General features: G+C 44.8%; 1 protein-coding gene across 9 annotated transcripts in view; it reads right to left on the bottom strand.

Moving 5' to 3' along the window:
* Window positions 1-1,969: 1,969 nt before the first annotated feature.
* Window positions 1,970-19,795, bottom strand: part of LOC115159615 (ankyrin-1) — a 108,850-nt gene continuing 91,024 nt past the window's right edge. For 5 of the 9 annotated variants that reach the window (XM_029709502.1, XM_029709501.1, XM_029709496.1 and 2 more), the window contains 22 exons: window positions 19,757-19,777; window positions 18,807-18,930; window positions 18,592-18,655; window positions 18,353-18,465; window positions 17,873-18,097; window positions 13,864-14,018; window positions 13,452-13,663; window positions 12,323-12,527; window positions 11,959-12,055; window positions 11,457-11,685; window positions 11,163-11,291; window positions 9,931-10,050; window positions 9,164-9,248; window positions 8,158-8,226; window positions 7,925-8,056; window positions 7,633-7,788; window positions 7,349-7,420; window positions 3,692-4,322; window positions 3,290-3,446; window positions 2,832-2,918; window positions 2,560-2,651; window positions 1,970-2,150 (listed from right to left, as the gene is read on the bottom strand). In XM_029709502.1, the coding sequence (XP_029565362.1) occupies window positions 2,583-2,651; window positions 2,832-2,918; window positions 3,290-3,446; window positions 3,692-4,322; window positions 7,349-7,420; window positions 7,633-7,788; window positions 7,925-8,056; window positions 8,158-8,226; window positions 9,164-9,248; window positions 9,931-10,050; window positions 11,163-11,291; window positions 11,457-11,685; window positions 11,959-12,055; window positions 12,323-12,527; window positions 13,452-13,663; window positions 13,864-14,018; window positions 17,873-18,097; window positions 18,353-18,465; window positions 18,592-18,655; window positions 18,807-18,930; window positions 19,757-19,777 (3,152 nt within the window). In that variant the 3' untranslated portion in view covers window positions 1,970-2,150; window positions 2,560-2,582. Of the gene's footprint in view, window positions 2,151-2,559; window positions 2,652-2,831; window positions 2,919-3,289; window positions 3,447-3,691; window positions 4,356-7,348; window positions 7,421-7,632; window positions 7,789-7,924; window positions 8,057-8,157; window positions 8,227-9,163; window positions 9,249-9,930; window positions 10,051-11,162; window positions 11,292-11,456; window positions 11,686-11,958; window positions 12,056-12,322; window positions 12,528-13,451; window positions 13,664-13,863; window positions 14,019-17,872; window positions 18,098-18,352; window positions 18,466-18,591; window positions 18,656-18,806; window positions 18,931-19,756; window positions 19,778-19,795 lie in introns of all 9 variants that reach the window. The other 4 variants (XM_029709500.1, XM_029709504.1, XM_029709497.1 and 1 more) reach the window with 3 other exon arrangements.

Raw genomic sequence — 19,795 nt, forward strand, 5'->3', positions numbered from 1 at the left:
CTGTTGTTCTGGGATTGATTTGCACTTTTCGCACCAAAGTACATTCATCTCTAGGAGACAGAACGCGTCTCCTTACTGAGCGGAATTACTGCTGCGTGGTCCCATGGCGTTTATACTTGCGTACTATTGTTTGTACAAATGAACATGGTACCTTCAGATGTTTGGAAATTGCTCCCAAGGATGAACCAAATCTTGGCTGATTTCTTTTGATTTTCCCATGATGTCAAGCAAAGAGGCACTGAGTTTGAAGGTAGGCCTTGAAATACATCCACAGGTACACCTCCAATTGACTCAAATGACGTCAAGTAGCCTATCAGAAGCTTCTATAGCCATGACATAATTTTCTGGAATTTTCTAAGCTGTTTAAAGGCACAGTCAACTTAGTGTATGTACACTTCTGGCCCACTGGAATTGTGATACAGTGAATTATAAGTGAAATAATCTACAAGAAATTTGTGGAGTGGTTGAAAAAAAAGTTTTAATGGATTCCAACCTAAGTGTATGTAAACTTCTGACTTCAACTGTATATATCCCTCTGTGTTCTCCTCGTCGGATATTATTGCTGTGGCAGACGCCAAAGTACATCATCTGAGCCTGACCTGGCTTCTCATAACAACTAGGGCACAATAGATCAATTACTGTATGTGCATGTGTGTATTAGTGCATGTGCGAGTGTGTATAATGGTTATGTGTGTGTTTGTATGTATGCATGTATGAGGTGTGTGTAAGTTCACAGTACAAGGTACATGGGCTCAGGGGTCAGTGTTAAGTTGGGCGGTCACAGTGCTATCTGTCAGTATGTCCTTACTTGATTAGCTACGCTAGTCTCTAGTATCTCATCTTAACTTCCACATATACCTCCATCTCGTTCCCATAAATATGATTATCCACACTGTTCATTATGCCCCTATCTTCTTCACCCCCTAAAACCAAAAGCACAATCTAATGTGAACCATAAAAGAACGAAGCCATGAGGTGCTACAGCCAAAGCAAACAGAGAGGATGAGAGAAAAGAGAGAGAGAGAGAGAGCAAAGGAGGAAGCTGATAGGCTAGAGACATAAGTTGGAGCTACAGGAGTTGATGGAGAGGAGTGTGGTGTCAACATATCGGAGAGGAGGGTGGTATGAGGGGAAGGGCACATCATGCTACAGTAAATCAGGGATGTGTTGAGTAAAAATCTTAGTCCACTGGCTGCCACACAATGCTATCAATCAACTAACCATATCTGAAGAAAAAAACCTTTGTCTGAGTATAACAGAGGGAGAAAGTGATTCCCTATCAAAGTTAGACAAAACGGAACTGGGGTTGACAGCACTAAAGAAACACAAGAAGCGCATTCACAAAGGAAAGACGGCACACGCACACAGACGCTCACAAGCAGGGGAGAACAGTGGCTTTCTCATTCCCACACTGAGCACGCCGTGACATCACAGGAGCACCGACCAACCAGGACAAGGCTCAGTGCCAAGCCTGAAGCGAGAGAACACGTGCAGTAAAGGTACACACACAGACACACATCCACAAAGCATAGAGCATATATCACATAGCATAACAGGGAAATAGGGTCCAAGTGAATGAAGCATTGGTAGGCTCAGCATTGGCTTCACTGTATCGTACCAATCAGTTGTGGGAAAAAATACTTGCTTTTTTGGCTGTAGTGTTACCAGACTCAACTTGCTTACACAAACCACTCCCTTTTGGGGGAAAAAGTATCCTTAAACTCACCCCTGACCCAGTCCTGAGTCGGCCGTGTACCTTGTTCCCCTTCAGTTTGTAGATAATGACAGTTCAAAGGTCATGCACCATCAGTCAATCATGCGGTTACAGTTGATAGGAAGCACTTTTTGTTGCATTTTTTGGGGGTTGGATTTTCTCATGTTTTTCATAGAAAAAAAATCATGCTCTACTCTAGTTTAGTATCTTTTTCTTTAAAAAAATGTTACAAAACTACAAGTATATCTCTGTCTATTTTCCTCTTGCTGTGGAACTCCAGGGTCGTTCTGCAGATGATTTTGTGTTTGTATTTGTTGTTTGCAGATCTTAGTCTTTCTATCAGTCTTCGTTCCCTCTTCTCTCCTCTCAATCCTTTCCTCATTTCCCTCTGTCACCTGGCTCTGTGTTTGTGGAGGATAGTTTGGCAGTGGATGTCCTAGGGGACAGAAAAGAAAACTGAATTCAGTAAAAAGGGAATTGTTTTTAACTACTACAATCTCATCACATTTAAAGAGATGGGCAGAGGTATCCAGAAAAGATGATGAAATAACAAGGAACTGATTAAATGAAAAATGAACAACACCTAAAGATAACAAGTGATGTATTCTCATTCAGAAGTGATGGAATATTATGTACACATACATGCTCTAATGAGAGCTGTCGGACAAAGATTCTTTAATCTTTCACTTTGTAACATTATTTCAAAGGAGTAGTGTGCAGGGGTTGTCATTTACATTAGCCAGTTTAACTTCAACCCTCTCTGGTTGACCAGGGTCTTATAGACACTTCTAAAAGCATCTATCCAAGCACTGGAATATATACACGAGAGCTTGTGTGTTCCGTACCTTGAGGACTGGGTATGTGTGTTTCAGTGTTTAACTCTCCGCAGACTGGTGCGCTTCACTGACTGAGCACCCTTCCTCACATCCACCCCCACCTACAGTACAGCAAGGAGGGAGGGAGCAGGGTAGGAGAAAACACTCAGAGGAGTTAACACTGATCTATGTGATGTGTATTTGCAAGCATGTGTGTTTCTGTATGTATGTTTGTATGTGTCTATTTGTGAGTGTGTGAGTCTATTTGTTGGAAATAGTTGTGCAGAAGAAGACAAACCAACATTTCTAGTGACGACTTTTCCATGTTCATCCACAAACTGCTCCTCAGCCAAAAACTCAACAGCATAGTCCTCTTTATCAACATGAATCTGTGTCAAAACATCAGGATATAACACATTCAATTACCAAATGACATTAGGACACAGGTTTACAAAACACGCAACACAACTTTATCCCATTAACCCAATTTCAGGTGATGTTGTAGCATAACATCATAAAAATGTTGATGGTTGGAATTTTGATGATTGAAACCAAATTAAAAGATTGTCCTATCTATCGCAGGCATGGACAGGAAGTCCCTCCTCCAGGCACAGGAAGCAGCAGGTGGTCAGTCGGCGTGACAACCTGACTTGGCCCCGCCTCCGCTCCTGCTCCCAGGCCCGCCTCCTGATGAAAGAAGCCCAGCCCCTTGTCAAAGGTGCCAAACAGTTCCCTGCACAGCATGCCCCATGTCACACACCGGCGTCAAGATAGCCTCCTGGGCTTCGCGTGACCCTGGTAACATCATCAGCGTCTCCACACTCTGCCGGGGCATCCTGGGTGTCTGCAACCCTGCCCAGCCATGCAGGGAGTCCTTGTCGGGTAGGTATGGCTGGAATGCACTGCCTCCCACCACCCTGAGAGAGAGGGGGAGACAGGGACAGAGAGATGGAGTGGACAGAGGAGCAGAGAGTCAGAGTGACAGAGACAGAGGTGCGAGTAGGAAAGAGAATAAGACAGACAGACAAAATACACAAACAAAGAATGCCATAATGTATTCATGGAATTGAGTATTGAGTATGGATTCAGTACAGACATACAGTATAAGGTTGAGAGCAGGACTGTCTGACTAGACCAGTCTGAACCCCTGACTGAGTCTCACCTGTTGTCTCCGTTGTGCTCCATGGTTCGGCTCAGTCCTGACATCTCACACAGCTGGGCGTAGACCTGCTGTCCTGAAACAACAGAAAGCCCTTCCTCTGAACTCTGCCTTACTCCTCCTCCTCCTCCAGTCACACTGCTGCCCGCCACTGATGCTGCTCCCTCCACCCTCCTGCCCTCCGACCTCTGACCTCCCAGCTGGCCATTCAGGTTGACCTTTGGCACCGCACCGCTGGCCCTCACCCTGTCCCTGTCTGCCGGCTCCTGCCGCACCTCCTCTACCTCCCCTTCCTCTTCCTCCTCCAGCTCCATGATGGAGCAACTGGCCCCGCTTGCCCCACTGCTGGGGCGCCCCAGGCTGAAGGGAAGGGACAGGGTGGCCCCCTCTGAGTCGTCAGCCCGGCTGCTACCATCCAAGGATGAGTCTTCCACTGTGACCAGGGAGGGGCTGACCCCCGAGGGCCACACCTGCACGTCAGACATTTCCATCAGGATGTCTTCTTCGGTGGTGGCGATTGGGGCACACTCCAGGCTGGAGACCTCCTGCCAGTAGGGCTCAGCACCCAGTGGAGAGGGCAGGCTGTACTGCAAGGAGGCCGGGGAGAGCAGCTCCTCCTGCACCAGCCCGTAACCTGGGAGGGAGGCGAGATAAAGAGAGAGGGAGACTAACACCACGCAGGCACAGGGATGGGGGAGTTAGGGGAGGGGAGAGGAGGATTAGACAGGGATGTGGGAGTAGTGGGACTGTTTCTCTGCCCTATAGGAAACAGTGGGGCTCAGTCCTGTGTAATAATATGCTGGGTAAGAGAAAGTGACTAGATTTGTTTTCACTACTTCCAGTTCTAAGGAGGCACACACACTTACTGGCACCTTCTTGGAATCAGTAGTAGTGAAAAAATTGTCTCACATTCCATGAAAAACTGTGATTTTGCAGACCACTGATCTAGTGATATGTCAGTGTTTCTAAATAAGGCTGCACGGAAGGAAGCAGTTTTACAGTATTGTGACATGTGACAGGATTTTCACCCTGAGAGCAGCAGGTGTTCTAAAGGGAATACAGGCTTAGACATGGAGTCTTATTTATTGTCTGTCCATTGTCTATGGGAAAGGGGTGAAGTGGTAGAAGGTTTTCTTAATAAGTAAGAATGTGGAGTGGCAGTTAAAACTGTCATCCAAGATATTAAGAGAGAGCAGGTTAGTGGGGTGTTTGGGGTAAGTTGGGTTGGCACGATAATCAATACTACCAAATTATCACGATACGCATGTTCAATGATACCTGTGATATTGAATTTAATTGTGTCCATGTTTATTGCAATATCATTTTCATTGTTCTCAATTAGTTATTGGCAACAACATTTAGGTTTAAACACATCCACCTTCATGATAGGCTCCAATGTCTATTATCGTGATACATTTTTTTTATTGTGATACTATAATCATTGAGATACAAATTCCATTATCGTTCCAAACCTAATCATAAGGGAGAGGGTCAGGAAGCTGCTGGGAAAATGACAAGTTACTTGCACTCACCTTCACACACACACACACACATACAAATACATCTGTCTGTCTGTCTGTCTGTCTGTCCGTCCGTCCGTCCGTCCGTCCGTCTTAAAAGGCTTTCAGTGTGACTTCTTTGTATATTTACATCTTGACAGTCTGTGTTCTAGGTGGTAATGAGTATGATGTAATGTGGTACTAAGGTGGAGAAGACAGTCTGTGTTCTAGGTGGTAATGAGTATGATGTAATGTGGTACTAAGGTGGAGAAGACAGTCTGTGTTCTAGGTGGTAATGAGTATGATGTAATGTGGTACTAAGGTGGAGAAGACAGTCTGTGTTCTAGGTGGTAATGAGTATGATGTAATGTGGTACTAAGGTGGAGAAGACAGTCTGTGTTCTAGGTGGTAATGAGTATGATGTAATGTGGTACTAAGGTGGAGAAGACAGTCTGTGTTCTAGGTGGTAATGAGTATGATGTAATGTGGTACTAAGGTGGAGAAGGAACTAAAGTGTTCATGGGCACTGGACCAATGAATGAAGTCTGGCTTTATTTCTTTCAGAGTGGTGATGCCTACGGAGAATAGTTTAACTGTAAAAGTGTGTTAGAGTATGTGAGTGTGCATGTGTGTTTCTGGGATGCTATAGTGATGATGCACTACAGAGACAGTAGAAGTGAGGATGAAGAGGGGTAGAGGTGTTCTGAATGAAACGGATGTTGAAGAAATGAGTTGGAATGACGATGGTTTATCTGGGTTAGTCCTTACTGTACCTCCCAATTTAAAGACAAAAGTGTAAAAATAACATTACAACACATAGTGAAGCACAACAACTCCACATAGATTGTCAATCTACAAACACACAAATACAATGCACAGCACTGTCCACCTATGAACAACACACACATGAACATACAGAGACACATGAAAACACACACACGGTTCACAGGTCACTGTACTCAGGAACACACACACCCAGGCCCACACACTCCTCCACACCATCGAACCCATTAGCTGGCACATTCTAACAATGTATCTGTAACATTACGACAACATTGTCTTAATGACAAAGCTGTCATGTCACAGCTACATTATTTTTAGAACATTATGTGCTATTCGGTCAACTTTGGGTTACAGCCTAGCATTAAACCAACACCATAGAATTCACAGAAACCCCACTGAGATTTAAGGAGTTAATACAGCATTTAAAACAAGTTTGACAAAAAGCAGAGAAACAAGAAAAAGTAAAATACACATAAGGAAATAGTCATACAGAAAGCATGCCATGCAAATACACAGTTCTTATTCCAAAACAGCAAATGTTTATTTTGATAGCAAGAACTTTATTTTGATACCCCTCCACCCCTCCATCCCACTGACCTTCCCAGACCTATAGAAACACACCTTTCCCTGATGCGAGCCACAGCGAGAGGTACAGTGAGTCAGGCAGCATGCACATGCATAGACACAGAGCTACATCGAGAGAGGAGGACAGCGTCCCCGCTTGACTGAACACGTGAGCACGGGAAAATCAGATGACAGGAGAGAGGAGAGGCCCAGAGGTCAATATGAGGTCAGAGGTCGGAGAGGAAGAGCTTTGAGGAGGAGGAAGAGGAGGGTGGCTGGGCGGCAGATATGACATGTCACAGATACAGAGAGAAAGACAGACAGATTTAGGAGAGACAGAGGGGAGTAACAAAGGAACAAGGTATGGAGGCCCAGAGCATACAAACTGTGTGCAAACTGTGTACTAGTGCCACTTAGTGTTCACCCCCCCACACACACACGCATATCCGACTCATCCATATACTAGACTAAACCATAAACACACAGGGGTAAAATGTATATTTTAGTCTTTGATAATTAACTCAATGTGTAGAACTTTCATTTCAAATGACATATGTCTTCAAGTTGTGTTTATTTGAGGTTTTATCCTCACATCTCCTATGACGTCATGTGAGAACCATCATGTTCCGCCATAAAGCATGAGGTGTCAGAACAGTGAAACTGGAATGACGGCTGTCACCAAAATGCAATAAGGAAATGCTCACATTACATGCTCACATATCACTGGGTTATGGTGGAAATCGCACCCTTCCTCAGAAGTGACTCAAAATCCTTTGAGAATCATCAGAAGAAATCAACCATGCAGCCCACTTACCCCTTCTGAAAAATGGGTGCCTAATAACTCGTGGTTTGTAGACTACAGGTGGACGACCTGTGTCCGTGATCTCTTGTGGAGCAACAGAGATAAGGTTCAATCTGTGTTACCCATACACTTGGGAAGAGTATTGGTCTTCTCATTGATCTTGTTTTCACCATTGACATTACTAGGGGCAAGTATGGTCTATTCATACTACTGATCACATTGGTGGAATGTGTGTGTGTGAGCGCAACTGTATGTGTATGTGTGTGTATGCACATCTCTGTGCATGTGTCTCTTACCATTGATAACACTGGGGGAGAGCAGGGTGGAGTCGCGGTCGGCCAGTCTGCAGGCCCCCTCCTCTGAGGCCCCGGCCTCTGCCTGTGGCTGGCCCTCCACTGAACTCACAATGTCTGAACGGTCAATGTTTTTGAGAGCCCCATACACACTCTCCACTGACAGAGGGAAAGAGGAAGGAAAGGAGAGAGAGAGGGCAGAAAATAGGGAAAGGAATGAAGAGAGTTGTGCTGGGGGACTGTAGTAAGACACAGACTGAGAGACAGACAGCCAGACAGACAGATAGAGACTCACTCTTGGCCCTCTTGCCCTCCCGGCCGGCCCACAGATTTAGCAGGGCTGAACTCTGGTCCAGGAGGGAGTTAGGATTCTCCACCCTGATTCTGTTAATGTCATCCACACCAAAATGCAGCTCCCGCGCCAACTCTGAGAGAATAAATAATTAGGTAAATCAAATACGTATGTAAGTTTATCTTACCAAATATAGTAGACTGTGTACAGTATCACCCATGTAGAGGAGCACTGACCTGCCCAGCTCAAGCCCAGCTGTTCAGATATGAGGGAGATCTTGAGCTCTGTCCTCTCCATGGCATTCACTGTAAAAAAAGACAACTTCAGAAACAGAACAGTCTCAGAGCTAAATATACTTTACAAGCACAACTGTGTCTGACTCAGAACATCTACTGCAAATGAATAACTCAATCCCGACTTTACAACTGAACACTGTATACTGCATAAACAGTATAGAACAACAACTGTAACATTTTTACACAATTTTCCATGTTACTCATTAAAGGAGACCAAACGAATCACCAAAATACCCAATATATCAAACCCATTAAAATCAGTTGCTTTTAAAAAAGATAGCAAACTTACCTTGACACATTACCCACAGAGTATAGTGTTTTTGCCCATACGATCCATGTGTGTTAGCAGACTATAGGCAGGGTAGCTTAGAGGTAGGTAGAGTATTGGAGGCATTAATTCAGACACCAGTCCATTCTGTTAGCGTAACATAACCATGAGGAACTGAGGTGCAAGGTAGCAGTGCTGTCTTTCACCATGTAACCAATGAGCACTCCTTCCTTTCTCTGCTCATCTACCATGGGCCAATCAGAGGGTTCCTCTGTCTGGCTCCACTGTGAGGACCCTACCATTCCCAGCGCTAAGCTAAATGCTAAATATCCGCCATGCTAACAGGACTCGCAGTGGAGCGACCAGCACCAGCGGCATGCAAACCATAACAGGTCATTCAGTACTAATGTTACCAGAACTCTGGAAGGGTTATAGTTTTCCATGGAGCTGTTTGGATGTGTAGGTATTAGCTAATCTTTGGCACATGATCAATATAGCGCCCTCATCACACTGCTGTGTATTATGGGGTGTAGTAGTGCAGTGCATCCAAGGCTCATGCGTGCACGAATTAGAGAGAATAGTAGACTGGGAAGCAGGGGAGAAGGGGTGCAACATTCAGGCCCTGTCTCCTCCTGTATAGTGGGGAGAGGGCTTCTGGACAGGCATGGTGTGACTTACCGAGACCGGGCTCGTTCAGCACGCTGTAGCGCTCCCTCAGGGCCAGCGGGGTCAGAGTTCGCCTGCGCTCCTCACTCCCCACAACCTGGATCACACACAAGGGACACAGTCACAAAGCACACACACATCAGTGACTAGATATGGCTACTATCTCTGAAATACTAGCAACTTCTCCCAAGGTTGTCTAATGATATGTTTGAATGTGGTTTCTTGTATCTATGCTGCTTTTGTGACTATTACTTTGTACTGTACTATCTTAGTGGAAATAAAACAGATTTTGAGATTTTAAAAAATGCTTAAAATAGCACTGGGTTTATAGCAGGACATCTAAATATTTGGTTCATCTTTGCTTTTAAACCGCCAATCAACAGACTGACTAGTCTCTTTAGATACGGTATCTCTTAAAGTCTGTATTTCAGGTCTTTATTTCAGGTCTTTTTTAAGCCTTCAAAGCTCAACTGATCATTCATCAGCTGAGGAAGGTGCAGACAGAGCTCCCTAAGAGGTACTGCAAATCTTTTGTCACGACTGAGAACCAATTAATCAACAGCAACCTTAAAACAAAAAAAACACCCCATTCAAAATGTCAATTCAATTAATGACTGTAATGATATCTGCTAATGTAGAACGGAAATAAGATATTTTTGTATTGGCAAGGTTAAGAGGGGTTGTGAGTGTGTAATGTTGGTAGTGGAGTGTGGTTTAGAAGGGTTAAAAGGGGTTACATATGAGTAGTTTAGTGGGTGTATGAGAGACTGTGTGTGTACCTTGACACAGGGTGGCATGGTGATGTTGAGGTTACACAGCACATGCTGGGAGTCCTCATACTTGGTAGACTTCCGCAGGAAAGAAAGGAACCCAGAGGCCTCCTTATTGCTGTCTCTAACCTGATAGATACACAGAGACAGAGAGAGAGAGAGAGAGAGAGAGAGAGAGAGAGAGAGAGAGAGAGAGACAGAGAGAGAGCGAGACAGAGACAGAGACAGAGACAGAGAGCGAGCGCGAGCGCGAGAGTGAGAGAGAAGCAGGAAAACCAGAAGAGGTGGATTCGAGGAGGAGAGACAAGAGAGAGTGACAGAGGTAAGAGGAGCAGATATGAAGGATAAAGAAGAGGATGGGCAAGAGGATAGGGTGAAAAATTATGAAAAAAGAGAGGGGGAAGAAGAACAGAGCAAAGGTGGGAATTAGACAACCTGCAGTGTAGTGGGTCTGTCAAGCAGAAACACAGGGGGGAAGGGATGGAAGCAGTCCATAGGCAGGCGAGAGAGAGAGATTTACCTGCTCATTTACCTGGGCGTCTGTCAGATCAGACAGTAACAGAGACCGTGAGAGAGAGAAAGAGAGACAGTGAGACAGACATACAGACAGGCAGGCAAGAAAGTGAAAGAGCTAAAGGACGTGCACACAGTTACAGCTAGGGAGAGAGTCGGTAGGTACACCACAGTGGAGAATACACCATGTCACACTCAAAGCCACACAGACAGACATACAGAAGACACAGACAGATTTATTGGTATACAAACATATGGCCGCACACGCAGACACATACCATAGACACACAAACAGAGAGGAACACAGACAGCCACACAGATAGAGGGACAGGGTGTATGTGATAGAAAAGTGTTGGTTGGAACTCAACACAGTTAAACAAGGAGAGAAAGATAGATTTGAAACAGCTGGAGAGATGGAGTGATAGAGATGGGAGAAGGTACACAAGGATTGTAATAAACGTATAAAAAGATAAAGAAATAGATGGACGGGACAGATGTACACACAGACATGTAGATTGGATCAAAAGACCGACTGACTGTCGACCGACCAACTGCTGATTCAACACAAAACCTGTCTGACTAACATGTTAAATGCATAAACAGACAGTTTGACATACTGACATGTCCTGGAAGGAATAAAACAGACTGACTGACAGATGGACATTTCAATTAAATTGACTCTATCACAATTCCTATGGGAAAACATAGAGAACAAGTGGGAGACGGACCTTGACCGAGACAGGCAGTCTGTTGTCTCTGAAGGCTTGGAAGCTGAAGCTACGTGGCTGCTGAGTGGCCTTCCTCACAGGCACCAGGTTCCCAGAGCACTCCAGGTGCAGCGGCATGCCCTCCATCACCTTAGGGGGGCGACAGAGAGTCAGGGGAGATAAATCCTCCATTGCCTTCAATGGATTATTTACACAAATGTCTGAGTTATGTGAACATCTTTAAATACAGTAGAACCTACTGACACACACACTAAAACCCTTTCCCCTGACCCCTGACCCTTGCCCCTTGCTGACCTCTATATCCCTGCTCCGTGCCACCTCGCTGAAGTTCTCGTGCAGCTCCAGGGTTTTGTCCATCTTGTCGTCGGTCATGCAGTAGCAGCGTAGGCGGCCCTCGCGCGCCTCATTCATTTTTGCGAATATCACAAACTTTGCCATGTAGGGCACTGCCATCAGCTCCCGGTACAGCAGGTTGGCGAAGGTCACTGCCTCGGCCGTGCGAGGGCAGTCTGCCAGCCAGAACCTGGGCAGAGGATGAGAGGAGAGATGACGCACAGAAAAGGGTGAGGGATAGTCGTTAGAGAGAGTGTGTGTTGTGTTAAAGAGTACAGGTAATGGAAAGTCAGGTGTTCCATATCGTCAGTGGATGGAACTCAATATGGTTTGGCACAGGATGAGGTTACATCTGGCTATATGCATTAGGTAAATAGTATAAGGGTATTCTGCTTCATACATTTTGTATAACCTCTATAGGAGAGAGCATGGCTGACTGTTGTGAGTGTGAATTAGGACACACCTTGCGGAGACGTTGGTGGTGAAGTTGGCGCAGTTGTTGGTGTACATCAGCTTGGTGGTGCCAGTGATATCCTCCCATTGGGCAGGTGCTGTTCCACCTGGGAGACAAAGGACTGTTTCATCTCTCTCTTTTTATACACCTCCACTTACTCATTCCCTCTCTTTCCCCTCAGAGACCTGCTATTGTTCCCGTACCGCTTTCATAAAACTGACTGGCTTGGCTCGTGATGCTTTATGTTGGTCAGCACTAGTTCTATCGCCTTCACCCCTGTCCTAACCTGTCCTAACACTTATGTTGGCAATGAATGCTTTTGGCCATGAATCAGTTGTTAAGGGTATAAAGTAAACTCCACACTGGACCGTACCAATGACACTGCAGAGGAGGCGCAGGCTGGTGGTGTCCCCCTCCCCAGCGTCACGTGGACTCTCCCTCCAAGAAGGGGGCAGTGGGATACGTAATCCGATTGGCCGGTGGAACTTGCGTCGTCGTGGCTCTACCGTGACCACTGGACTGAAGGTCGCTTGGTTACCAAGCTGTTGAGTCAGCAGCTCATCTGGGATTGGCTGAGCCTGAAGAGGGAGAGGAAAGAAGAGAGAGGAGAAAGAGTGAGAGAAAAGAGAAAGGGATAAAGGAGAAAGGACAGGTGATGCATTAAAATGGGAGACAAAAATAGGAATAAATATAACAAAATTAGTTTCGAACTTTCTGTCTCACATTACTCGCCCTCCGGAGCACAGTCAACAAACTATTATTAAGACAAACTCACACATATTCAGACAACATAATACATAGTCCTACCATAGTCCTACTCTTTTCTCTAACCAATGGACAAAAAGTGCACACAATCATACTCACACATAACACCAAGTAACATGCACATTTGAATATCAGTTCATCATCTTTGTCAGCATAGCAGGATTTAGCTCAGGGAACTGAAGTGTGAAGAAAGGCTGGATAAAGAAAAAAGAAAAAGACAACATTCATACATGCAAAAATGCTATATGACAAATACAGTGTACAAAAAAATTAAGCGATATGGGACACAGATTCAGCAAGAAATAAAAGAACAAACTGTGGTCATGGAAAAATAAAACGAATCCAGCTTCAGTATTTGGAGGTAGTCAGCATTCCTGAGTGCCAGTTTCTATGTGTATATGCCATAGTCAGTTTGATGCATTAGCCAGCTCCATTGTTGCTGTGGTGCCAACCTTGCTTGTTTGGCAGGGCAGACAGCACTGATTGAGTAAGCTAAACAGAGCAGCTACCTGCCAAGATGTCCCATTCAATCAAACTTGATTGAATACAGTCCTGGGACAGCTCTTTGTAAGAGCAGGGCAGAAAGCATTATTCACTCCTGCATGAAAGCCTGCATTTCCATAAAGTCCTCTTTAAAAAGACAGAACCCAGAGGAGGGATGTTCGGTGTGTGAAACTGCTGAACATATCTCTGCTGGTCTCTCCCCTCCTCTTTATCTTCCTCATCCTCTTCCTCACCTGCAGCCCCAGCCGAACTTTCTTGGTGACTGCTGTCTCAGGGAAGATGGCCTGGACATGAGGGACCAGGTTACTGGTCAGCTGACCTCCCTCTGGGCCAATCAGGTCGCTCTCCTGCTGGACGCGGGACACCACAGCGAAGTAGAGGGGGAAGTCAGTGGAGATGATTCGGCGGATTCTCTTCTTCTCCAACTCCTCGTGACTCTCCAGGTCTGAGGGAGGGGTGGCAGAGAGAGAGGCATATGGATTAGGTATGTTTTTGTGTGTATAACATTGTTGTTCAAATGATATACTGTAGACTACTTAAATGTGTGGTACATGTGAATAGTCTGTCCTTAGATAGACAGGATAGTGCATGAAGATACAGCTGGCTCTGCTGTAGGGGGATGACATTTATCATTGTTACACTGACCTTCATCCATGCCATTCAAAATGGTCTCCAGCACCTCGTCGCCATAGCGATTGCGATGCTCCTTCCAGACAGAGCCGTTCTCACTGCGCAGAACCACCAGCTCCCGGTCCCCTCGACCCAGAGCAGCAAAGTGGGGAATCTCCACTATCACTGGCCTATAGAGACATTACCACTCTACATTAACATACTATTATTATACTATTCAGGGCTTGACATTAACTTTTTTTGCCACTTGTAGATCTGATTTTGTACTTGTCCAAAAGCTCAAGTCACTTGGTCTGTAACACCATTTTTATATCATTGTATGATGCAAGGAACCACTTTACAAAATAAAATGCATTACTACCTTTTTTACCATAGAGAATCAGACAAAAATGTAGGCTACACTCCGCCTATTGGCTTCTTTGCATATTCAAGCCTGTCTCAAAATACAACACTGCCCCTTTAAGGCTCTCCTGGAGGATGGTTGGCCACCCTTGATAGCCTATAAAATTACATTTACAATCAAATATGACCCGTTTCAGGAAGCTAGTCATATGTCGAACGTCACTACTTCACAGGAGAGGCATTTGAATTTTTTTTGTCAGAAATCCCTTCTGGAACATGTGAATGTTCATGTGTACGAGCCTAGTTGTTTTAGCCACGGAAAAAGATAGGAACCTCCTACCTAGCCATGATTGGCTGAGAAAATGGATGGGCTGGACATGCTGAGAGACGAGATCGGATTGGTCTTCCATGTAGCATGCTACTGTTTATAACATGAGCTGCTTAGTATGTGTTGATAATCCTTTCTACAGCAGCTTTTCTGAAAGATATAAAGTTAGCCATGGAGAAGTGCAAAAGTGTTGCCACTGCTCTCAACAACATTGCTGCCCTGAATTTAGCAGGCGCTATCAACATCAGTGGGAAAAAGTTGTGATGGACTACTTTCTGCAAACGATCACTTTGAACCGGAGTGACTTGACACAACTCGGGCCAAACAAGCTGTACAAACAGAACGGAGTTAAACACACAGAGACGGTCATGTGAAGAACAACATGACCTGTACCAAAGTCAGATTAGGATATAGGCCAAGGACTAGATCAAGTGTATTTTTACATGGAGTTTTTCCATATTGTTAGCTACTACTTTCACCAATTTTAGTCTTGACATCTTTGGTTGTTTAGTGCACTACCTTACCCACTCTGTTTACCACATGGCCTCACATGTGAATACTTAAAGAGATGGGTGGGGCTAAGGCTTAACAGGGTGTGAATGATGCGGAATAGGTGTAGACAAAGAAGAGGTCTCCAGTAGGTGTACCAGAACATTCAAGGGCCGTTTTCTCAAAAGTGGGTTTAAAAGTTTAGCAACTTTCAAAGCAGAATTACTTTCCCATTGTTCCTCAACTGCATTATATGATATACCATTTTGTAGCTCTGAGTCTGTACTTTTATTCAATGGAAAAAAACACAATTTCAAATTTTGTAACATATGACCGAATCGAGGTCGGTCACAAATACTTGTAATGTCTTTATAAAATAAATCCCCCAGGGCTCGAAATTAAGGGCATCCCGTCATCCCTGGGATGATAAAAAAATATGTATACAGTTCAAAACAGTCTTCTGGGACAGTTCTGGGATGACAGATCCAAAATTCAAACCACTGCAAATAAAAAATGTAAAAAAGCAATGAGGCTGATGCAACAAATCAGACCATTTAGCTTAACATTTTGATAAAGTTTTATTTGTTCATTTTATAAGCTCAACAATGCACACATGGCTGTAGGCTATGCGCAAATGTTCCAAAATACAATTACTGCACGCGCGAGAGGTTTTGTATGACAGATGAAAATATCCATTCGAAATTAATAAAGAGGGGAGATCTAAAGATGCATCAACTAGCATGGGTTACTAGGATTATGAAAGTAATGGAAAGTTGATTTGAAATCCAATAGAACATTAAAAAAATGCTGGTTTCAAAGGCATATTAAGTGTTTAAAGTAACTCCCTCAACATTTCTATAGTCGTATTTTGTCAAGTCTACTTTGAAACAAGGTAAGACATGCTTCGAAAAATGACAAAACATCCTAGTTTTAAACAATTAAGTTTATGGGTTTAAATTGTTTCAAAATGCTGATTGCCCCTGCGTCACTTGAGTGGGTTGAGTCACTGACGTGATCTTCCTATCCGGGTTGGGTTGTGCTGTGGCGAAGATCTTTGTGGGCTATACTCGGCCTTGTCTCAGGATGGTAAGTTGGTGGTTGAAGATATCCCTCGAAGGGGTGTGGGGGTTGTGCTTTGGCAAAGTGGGTGGGGTTATATCCAGCCTGTTTGGCCCTGTCCGGGGGTATCGTCGGATGGGGCCACAGTGTCTCCCGAGCCCTCCTGTCTCAGCCTCCAGTATTTATGCTGCAGTAGTTTATGTGTCGGGGGCTAGGGTCAGTCTGTTATATCTGGAGGATTTCTCCTGTCTTATCCGGTGTCCTGTGTGAATTTAAGTATGCTCTTTCTTTCTTTCGGAGGACCTGAGCCCTAGGACCATGCCTCAGGACTATCTGACCTGATGACTCCTTGCTGTCCCCAGTCCACCTGGCTGTGCTGCTGCTCCAGTTTCAACTGTTCTGCCTGCGGCTATGGAACCCTGACCTGTTCACGTACTACCTGTCCCGGACGTACTACCTGTCCCGGACATACTACCTGTCCCAGACCTGCTGTTTTCAACTCTCTAGAGACAGCAGGAGCGGTAGAGATACTCTGAAATCGGCTATGAAAAGCCAACTGACATTTACTCCTAAGGTGCTGACCTGTTGCACCCTTGACAACCACTGTGATTATTATTATTTGACCCTGCTGGTCATCTATGAACATTTTAACATTTTATCTTGGCCATGTTCTGTTATAATCTTCACCCGGCACAGCCAGAAGAGGACTGGCCACCCCTGGACTGGTTCCTCTCTCGGTTTCTTCCTAGGTTCTGGCCTTTCTAGGGAGTTTTTCCTAACCACCGTGCTTCTACACCTGCATTGCTTGCTGTTTGGGGTTTTAGGCTGGGTTTCTGTACAGCACTTTGTGACATCATGTCGTTCTCTATGGTGTATAGGTCAGAGCATGATTAGGGGGGTTTCTAGCATTTCTATTTCTATGTTGGTATTTGTATGGTTCCCAATTAGAGGCAGCTGATTATCATTGACTCTAATTGGGGATCATATTTAAGTTGCCCATTGTTCCCACCTGTGTTGTGGGATATTGTTTTCAGTTAGCGCCTTAGTGCGCTCTGTACTGGACGCTCGTTGTTTCTTTGTTGTTTTGTTAAGGTTTACTTTGAAATAAAATATGTGGAACTATACGCCCGCTGCGCCTTGGTCCTCTCCTTTTGATGATCGTGACACATCAGCTGATGTAAGAAGGGCTTTATAAATACATTTGATTGATTGCTCAGATTCCAGGTGGGTGATGTGCAGTGCACAACAGGCACTATCCTTCACTCTCCAGCCTTGTGACCATTTGATCCGAACGAACCGTGCCTAGAGTATTTTGACAGAATCAAGCCTTTAGACGCTAATTATCCTTCATTATATTTTTCAAACATGACATTAGCCTATATTTATGTAATTAAAAGTCTCATTAAAGTTTGGCTACATTTTCTGGCGCCTCATGTCAGCATCGGTTTTGACATGAGGCTGTGGTCAATATGCATATCAACTACACTGACATATAGGCTTTTTTATTTATGTATTTGAAACATTTATTTGAAAATTATTCCAATGTTTGCCTCTCTGATCCTAATTGTTTGACATTGTGATTTTTGTGTGATTAATGTCGAGCCCTGCTATTAGTATTTGAATCTATTGTGTTTAATGCTCCTAAAAAGTTTTTTTCCCCCTATAAAACAATCGTCACTATCACTCTACACTGGACAGTGAAATGCCAGATCCCCACTCTCCCATCAAATACAGGGTGATTGACTGACATATAAACATATACATATACACATACATACATATGCACACATTTGCACACACACTTACTCTAAGAAGTGCATACTGGAGGGCCCCAGGGAGATGATACGGCTGGCCAGGCCCTCTCCCTCCACTAGCGGGGGAGGGGTGGTGAGTTTCTGGGGTTTGACCAGACGACAGGTGATGCGGGTAGGGGCTGCACAGGTCCGAGGGGGGATGATGACACGCAGGCCGTGGTGTCTGCTGCCACGCATGGAGCCCCCCCGGGCATCCACCATGAAACTGACCAGGAACCTGAACAGCAACCAATGAGAACCACCATTATTGAGAGAATAACTGTCCAACCGTGCTTCATCCAACATCATCCTGATCAAACTAAATCACAAAACAGTCATAATGACCTCGTAAAAGGGATGTAATCACACTGAATAGAAGAAATATGAAGAAAGCTGCAGATTCGTTATGCTTGTAATGTGTTAGTATTGTGTGTAATAGGGTGTACACCTCTATTTTTGTAGTGCGTAAGCACTGTAGAGGGAGTAAACTGACCCTGTGTGTATAGGGCTGGCCACTGGGCTGACGTTGTCAGAGGTCTCTGTAGCAGGACTGCTGGGGATCAGAGAGTCCTCATCATAGTCCTTAGGCAGGGGGACAGGGGTGTGCTGTGGAGACAGAGGGAGGGAGAGAGAGAGCGAGAGAGAGCACTTTCTAATCATCAGCAATTGCATTTGATGAGATACATCTACCACCTGTATCCAATCATAATTAATAAATCCTTTAAACATTACCCCCTCCAGCAGGATGGTCTCAGGGGACACGCATGGGATTCTGGGAATTGCAGGAGAGTATGGCCTACATCAAAAAAAAGAAAGAGATAAAAGAAGTGAGTGGGCCAAAGAGGAATATGGTGGAAAATCCTTTCCCTCACATTTCAGGACATTTCCTCAGATGACTGGACTCTGATGCACAACGTGTTCAGACCGACCCTGGCATTGTCACTTACGTGGTACCCAGTCCACCCTCAAAGTCTCTCAGGGACTTCTTAGGGGACAGGAAATCATCATCCTGGTCCTTGAGGTCATCAAGCTTCAGGTAGCGAGCACCATCCATCCCCAGCAACTCATCACCTGCAGAGCACAGACAGACAGACAGACAGACAGACAGACAGACAGACAGACAGACAGACAGACAGACAGACAGACAGACAGACAGACAGACAGACAGACAGACAGACAGACAGACAGACAGACAGACAGACAGAAACAAGTCAATAGAGAGTCTACACAGTCATATTAGCCACAATACCACTACCCACTGCCTCCCACCATCCATCCATTTCCACATATAGTAACATCACCAAGCAGTTTCAGATCGATCAAAGCAATGGAGTCAAACCGACAACAACCAGAGCCCATGAGACCAATGGAAAAACAAGACGATTGACAACACAGAATAGAACACACACTGCATGGTCCCCAGCATGGCACCCGGTTACAGCTTTAGTGAGCATGCCCGTTAGAGATTGGATTTCTGTATGGGAGGGAATGCCTTGGTTACTGAAAAAGGTTCATATAACTACAAGCCGTTACAGAGGGGTATACACACAGTCACTGTGTTTTTGATGTTCCTTGAGTGCTTCTCAGCTGGACTTGTATCTATGTAATTAGTCTGTTGATCAATTAAGCACTGCAGGACTGTATCCCTCAGTGGCAGAACGGTAAAGGCAAATGTCATGACCACATCACATTGAGCATAGAGGAAGAGAGAGAGAAAAGAGAGGGGAAAGAGAGAGAGAGAGAGAAAGAGAACAGGATAGCAGGAAAAATGTATGAGAAAGTGAGAGTTATAAAGAGAGATTGATAGAGAATAGAGAATGAGAAAGTGCTTGCAATGAAGGCACAATTGCACGAGCCACCAGATGACCGGACAAAACAGAGACGGACACAGTCCTACCTAATGTTAGCGCTGCAATACCTACAAAACAAATGGAAA

Source organism: Salmo trutta, chromosome 23 (assembly GCF_901001165.1).
Source record: "Salmo trutta chromosome 23, fSalTru1.1, whole genome shotgun sequence".
NCBI lineage: Eukaryota > Metazoa > Chordata > Actinopteri > Salmoniformes > Salmonidae > Salmo > Salmo trutta.